Source organism: Psittacula echo (assembly GCF_963264785.1).
Source record: "Psittacula echo genome assembly, chromosome: 3".
Lineage (NCBI taxonomy): Eukaryota > Metazoa > Chordata > Aves > Psittaciformes > Psittacidae > Psittacula > Psittacula echo.
Window position 1 is genome coordinate 113770130 of NC_137736.1, and position 7211 is coordinate 113777340.

General features: G+C 36.2%; 1 protein-coding gene across 1 annotated transcript; it reads left to right on the forward strand.

Annotated features, from left to right (window-relative positions):
- Positions 1–273: 273 nt before the first annotated feature.
- On the forward strand, positions 274–6333 carry LOC308219127 (interstitial collagenase-like; the record flags this gene model as incomplete). The annotated part of the gene is made up of 10 exons (XM_080613694.1): positions 274–378; positions 1338–1582; positions 1863–2011; positions 2103–2228; positions 2560–2721; positions 3044–3161; positions 3843–3976; positions 4857–5016; positions 5912–6012; positions 6233–6333. 10 exons carry the CDS (start codon positions 274–276, stop codon positions 6331–6333), a joined length of 1401 nt encoding a protein of 466 aa, XP_080469820.1.
- Between the last annotated feature and the right edge of the window lie 878 nt (positions 6334–7211).

The following is a 7211-nucleotide window of genomic DNA, read 5'->3' on the forward strand; positions in this document are numbered from 1 at the left end:
ATGTTTTACCTGAAAAGCATTTCCTTATTTAATAAACACACTACAAAATTGGCTAAAACAGAAGGCTCAGGCAAAATAAGGACAATAACATTAGTTAAACACATTGCGTCACTACCTGATGATGAAACCGTTACGCATCATTTTTGCTAATCAGAGGATATTATGCAACATGAGTCAGACTGTCACTGATCTACAAATTAGCTATATAAACAGAGCTGAGAAGTGTGTTCAATATCTCAAGAGTGAAACTGTTGCAGAAAACCCTAGTAGAGGATGAAGACCCTTTTACTTCTCCTGTTGCTATATGTGTCTGTCTCTGCTGCTTTTCCTGTGGCTCCAGAAGCAGAAGATGAAGGTAAAACCCTACAGCTTGTGGAGGTAAGTATCTTTTAGTGCATTTCTAAGTTAAACATAAGGTAGTCTGAGAGATAACTATAATTGCAATTCTTATCACAGAATATGGCTTGAAATTAAAAATCTGCCATTTTGAAGAGACAAAGCTTTTCCTATCAGTCTAGAAAACATATGAGAATTGTGTGGAACTTATTTACACAGAAGTAATCTGTATATTGCACACCTTCATTTTTGATGCTGTCAGTAAAGTAATAACAAAACTACCAAAGCATGAATTCTAGCAGCAAGGGTGTGTGGCTATGCAGAAATAGCAATTTACATTTCAGAATGTGCTTTGAAACTTGTGATATGATTAGTCTCAGTAACATAAGGGGGGAAAGTTGCTTGAAGCAGGGATGTATTTCAACCTTTTGCTGAGTAGAACTTTTGTGGAATACTTTGAAAAAAAGGACATCTGTGAGAAACCCTGACGTAGACACAACACTATTTACTGGAGACAAAACTGTTGAAATTTAGTAGGAAGACCCGAGTTCCTGGTATCATATTTAGTAGCAAAAAATAAATGGCATGATTTGCCAAATGCTGACTGTTTTGTAGTAGTCACTTGCTTTGTTGGGAGTCCTGGCTGTGTGGAGTCTCACTGTCAATCTCTGTTTCCTTGAGTGAGACTAGCTATAAGTTTCCTCATGAGTTTTGTTGTTAGAGTAACTAGGCAACATAAAAAATATGGAATTAATTATTAATAGCAAATATTGGATTCTAAATACATTTTTTCCTATAAGTGAAACAAGAAGTTCAGAAAACTGTATGAAAGCTGTAAGTTGTGTCTGACTCTTCACACAAATTCCTGAGAAAAAACGTGCTCTTCTTGCTCCTTATAAACACAGGACATGTTTATATGGGAATAGTTCAAGATGAATTTTAAGTGTGGCTGAAGACAGTACTGATATGCCACAATGATCTTTTTTTAAACTTTCATTCAGAATTATCTACAGAATTTCTACAATCTTCAAAGGGATCACCAGCCTCATTTAAAAAACAAGGGTGAAAATCCCCTTGCTGCAAAGCTTAAGGAAATGCAAGCATTCTTTGGACTGCAAGTGACTGGGAAACCTGATCTTGACACTTTGGAGATTATGAAAAAACCTAGATGTGGCATACCCGATATACAGCAATATGTGTTCACAGCAGGGAATCCCAAATGGAAAAGAAATAATCTGACATACAGGTAACCTTTTGTTTTCTGGTTCAAAAAGATGTAAGTCCAGTATCCCAACTTTGGGGGCTCCCAAGTAAATACATCATGCCATATTTTGACATCTAGAGTGATTAACTGATTTCTGGAAGAAGACAGGCACTCTAGAAGGCAGTATCTAAAATGAAGCCATTATTAATTTTCATTCATGAATGATATATCTAAGATTTCCAATTTTTACACAAGCTATTATTTTTTTCGGCTAAAATGTTGTATTCCTAACAATATATAGTATGTTTGGTTTGCCTTGAAGGATTTTGAATTACACTCCAAAGATGAGACGAGCTGATGTAGATGAAGCAATCCAAAAAGCTCTCAGTGTCTGGAGCAATGTGACACCACTGACATTCCGGAGGGTTGAGGACAAAGAAGCAGATATAATGATCTCTTTTGCTTATAGAGGTAACATTGATATCTTTATGCATTAAGTAGCCATCTGCAGTCATAGAAATAATTTAGGATTCTGAGTTATTTTTTTCCCTCTTCATTTTAGATCACCGTGACAACTCTCCTTTTGATGGCCCCAATGGGCAGCTGGCTCATGCTTTCCAGCCTGGTGAAGGTATTGGTGGAGATGTGCATCTTGATGAGGAGGAAGCCTGGACAAAAGATGGAAGAGGTAAGGACTTTGGATCCATTTATGCAGTTTTACCTCGTAAACTCTTAACTCATGTGATGCTTAGTTCATGAGGCTGATTACAGGCAGAAAGTGAGCAAAAGTAACAGAAAGCAGAACTTGTCCTTGTTGGGTTTTTTTGCCAGACATTTTTTAAGTATTCGTATAGCTGTTCTGTTACAATATTTTTGAGTTGTGATGTTGATAGCGTTATTTACAGCCTCCCTTATACATGTAATGTATTTTAGGAGGATGCATAGGTGTTTCCCACTTAATCAACTGTGGTGAACACTGAAATAGATTTACCTTGTTTCATATGATTTTTATCCTACAGGATACAATTTGTTCATTGTTATTGCCCATGAGCTTGGCCATTCGCTTGGTCTATCTCATTCAAATGATCCTGGAGCACTGATGTATCCAACTTACTCCTACACGGATCCTAATGAATTCCTTCTTCCTCAGGATGACATTGATGGCATTCAAGCCATCTATGGTAAGAAAAAAATATTTCTATTTAATATTTCTAACTGGGAGGCTGGTAAACAGTAATAGGAATATATTTAAAATTTTCTTATTCCACCAAATGTGAAGTTTAATTGTTGCTGAACTACGAATGACAAAAGAGAAAATTCCTGGGAGCTAACTTCAGCTGAAGTCCAGTCCTGCAAAAAACTCATTTTGGAAAGGATGAACACAACAGGTTTTATAAACATTAAAGGCCTGCTTTTAGTGACAGACCTTAGGTGTCCTCATAGACCTTCTGAACACTGTCTTTATATTTCTTCATACTAAAAGATAAAATATTCTTCCTATAGGACAGTCAAATGCTGCTGTGCAGCCAACAGGACCCATAACTCCACGAGCTTGTGACCCAAATTTGACATTTGATGCTATTACTACCCTACGTGGAGAAATAATATTCTTCAAGGGCAGGTAACAATAAGCATATGTATTATCTCATTAAAATATTCAGTAGTTTTAAAAAAATCTGTAATCCATGATGCAAAACTGTGTTTTTAGAATGTAGTGCAAAGAGAAGGGAATGTAGTAGAAAGAGAGTCACTAGAAAACCACTATGTATTTTAAGAAGCAATAGATCTCAAATCATTAATCCTAAGAGACTTTGCTGACAAGAGCAGTGAAGGAGATGAGGGCTTGTAGGCTGTTTTCGAGCTCTTCTGCTGCTGTGGCCACTGCTGCAACAGACTTGTTTCTGAGTGCAATTCAACTAATAGCAAAGCAAGAACATTCATATATCCCTCAGCAATGTGTTCATGGGTCCCACACTGTAACCTACCATTCCCCAGTACAAGAGCAGGGACAGAACTGAAAGCTGTGTCACATAGGAAGACATCTGTTAGGTGGTTACTGAAGCCAACTCTTTGCCTGCTTGTCCTACAGAGAAATAGAAAGGCTTATATTCATTTTGCCTGATTTTAACTAAGGTGCTAAAATTAAGAGTGTGGTCACTCTAAATTTTCTTTACATTCAGTGGAGGGGATATTCACACCCAGGTACCATTCTCCCCCTGTTATACTCCAGGAGTTCTAATAATTATTTTGCACTTATGATTGGAGGGTAACTATTTAATTGCATAAATTTTGTTTAAATCAGATACATGCTGCGCAAACATCCCACAAGGGCAGAGACAGAGCTCAATTTTATCTCACTGTTCTGGCCAAAGTTACCATCAGGAATTCAAGCTGCTTACGAAAACGTTGAGAGGGATGAAGTTTTACTTTTTAAAGGTAATGGAATCTGAAATCCTCTACTTTTTCTAACCAGTTACTTCCTGCTCCTTTGCAAACTATACAATTGTAGAATTCAAAGTATTTTTAAAGGAAGATCAGTGAAACAGAGAATCTAGTTCTCGTCATTTCTAGTTTCTCTTAATCTCTAAAATATGTCACTTTATGCAGAAGAAATTGTGGTGAATCCAGTTAGCAAATACAGGCATTTGTACACTACCGTTACTGATATGCTTATTAGTATTTTGTGATATTTTGACCAAAAAAAAAAAAAAAACATAATGTGAGAGGAAAATTGTTCATTGAGAAAAGCAATCAATCCGTTTCTTTAAAGGTGTTAAATGTCTCAACTTCATTATGCACATATTACAGTACCTGATACATTGCAGTACACAATATATTACCATTTATAAGTATGTTAGAGTATCCAAAATTACAAAGCATTTTTATTAGACATATGCCCTTCTTAATAGTTTGATTCAATGCACATTGTCTAGTTTTCAAAATATTATATGGCTCTAAAATCAAATAATATAATAGAAATCTAATAAACTCAGTATCCCAGACCAATGTGAGTGGACTAGCTCATCAACCTCCAGCCCTCCCCAGGTTGTTAGCTAGACAAATACTTTATATTCATTTGAAAAAAAAAGTGGGAAAAATACTATCCATACACCTTATGATTCTAATGTTTTACTCATAAAAATAAAAGACATTATCTTCATTATGTAGTTCCAATGTAAGAATTAGAACCATTTTCTAAAGTAATAAACTGAAAGAAATAATACTGATGTCTAAGACACACAGCTCCTTATCTAATACAAAATTAAATGCTCTTTATAAATAGCAAAACCAAATGAAATGTGCTTATATTTTTCAGAGGATAAATATTGGGTTCTCAGGGGATATGACATTGCACCTGGCTACCCTAAACCAATCTACCGTTTGGGGTTCCCGAAGACTGTCAAAAGAGTTAATGCCGCTTACAGTGATGAAACCACAGGAAAAACATACTTCTTTATAGCTGACAGATACTGGAGGTAAGATTTGAATGTTCATATACTAAAAGGCATATTTTCACTTGTCCCTAAGAACTGATGTATTACTATAAAATTCGAGTGCAGTAATGTTTAAACCAGGAATATTCCAGAAATATAAATAGGATTCTCTGAAGATTTAAAAATCGTAACAATTTGCTAGGAAAGGTAACTTTTTTAAAGGACATTTTCCCCATCCATTTGTGCCAGGAGTGTAATTATTTGCAACTGAATGAAACGTCTGCTTAATTATAGAGTGATTTTTCTAGTAAATTATTCCTTTTTTTTCTCCACAATGGTGGAGCTGCTTTTCAGTGCAATATTGTGATAGTGTCCATTTTTTATTCAAATTTCAAACAAAATGAATTGGTAGTAAAAAGTGTTAAAATTGAATTTCTCTATGAACAAACTATAATTATCCTCCAATTGTACAGCTGGTCATATTTATAAGTCAAGTGTAGCCCATGACAAATTTCAGAGAGTAATTTTGTTTAAGTATACGGTTGACACTAATACATATATGTTTCAGGACTGTGATACTGTCTTCTACTCCCAAGTTATATGTTTTGCTTTTATACTGAACTGGATATCGATCACTCATTTTATGTGCAAGGGATGGGCAAGGCTCTGGTCAGTCCAGAAATGCATTAATGAGTTCCTGGCTTGCATTCCCAAGGTCTGTGAGAGCCTTCTTTTAGCAAAGGCAGGTTTTTCGAATCTCAAGACACTCATAATGTGAGAACCTTAATACATAACAGGAAGAATAAAAAAGCTGCTTTAACTAATCTTTATAAGACTTCTTAGTAACTATAGAGTTGCATATGTGTATGAATTTGCTTTGGACTTTCAAAAAACTGTCTGCTTCCTTACAAATTGTAATGTTGTTTCTTCTGTTAAGATATGATGAAAATAAAAAATCCATGGATCATGGTTATCCCAGGAAAATAGTCTCCGACTTTGGAATAATTGGCAGAGTCGATGCTGTTTTCCAACAAGGTGGTGAGTAAAGCATACCTTTAATCTAGGTTTTCTTGAATATTTGAGCCTCTGTAGGTAGGATCATTTGTTTTCAAAAAAACTGTTATTAGTCTTAATGAGAAGGAAATTAAAAATAACAAGCATACATGGGCTGCTCATGTTGGGTTTTGTTTTGTTTTCCAAAATACTGAAAAGAAGTCACCTATGAAATACAACTGTATTAATTAAACATTATTTCTAGGCTATGTCTACTTCTTCCGTGGAACAACTCAGTTTCAGTTTGATCCTCGTTCCAAACGGATTGTCGGACAAAGGAAGAGCATCAGCTGGTTTAATTGTTAATTGTAATGTTTTTCCATATGCACAGTGTATGTTCTTATGTGCTAATTTTTTCAGCGTTTCAGGGCTATCAGGTCAGAATGAATTTCTGCCCAAACTGTTTGGGAGCATAGCCTTATTTATTGTATACCAAAGATATTTATATAATGTATCACAATTTCACCTGCTACATTTAAGTTTCTTAATAAATTATGGTTTTCATATCATTGTGTCATTTATGTCTTATTTGCAGTAATACTTAAGAGCCAAGTCTAGCTTCCAAACACTAGAAAATGTGTTCTGGCAGAAAAAGTCAGATCTTTTTCTCAAAGCCAGAGAAAGAAGCAGCCAGCTGGCTCTGACGTCCATCATCCTACACAAGCCCTGGTGAATATCCTATGGGTAATTAGGCCAGTTGTGTCTCATTAGCACCAGTCTACAAATCACCACTTTCTGTTCCTCTTTCCCTAGCTTCCACTCTTAGCCTTACCCCCAGAATGTATGTCTTTGGAACTGTAGGCTGGGGCTTTTTCCTCATGTTTTTGGGTTTAGGAACTGAGTTTAAGCCAGGGAACGTAGATTAGAAAGGATCCTTGTGATCACTGAAACAAGTTCTTTGCTATCACAGAATCACAGAATCCCGAGGGTTGGAAGGGACCTCAAAAGATCATCTAGTCCAACCCCCCTGCAAGAGCAGGGTAACCTAGAGTACATCACACAGGAACTTGTCCAGCCAGGCCTTGAATATCTCCAACGTAGGAGACTCCACAACCCCCCTGGGCAACCTGTTCCAGTGCTCTGTCACTCTCACAGTAAAGAAGTTTTTCCTGATGTTCACATGGAACCTCTTATGCTCCAGTTTACACCCATTACCCCTTGTCGTATCACTGGACATCACTGAG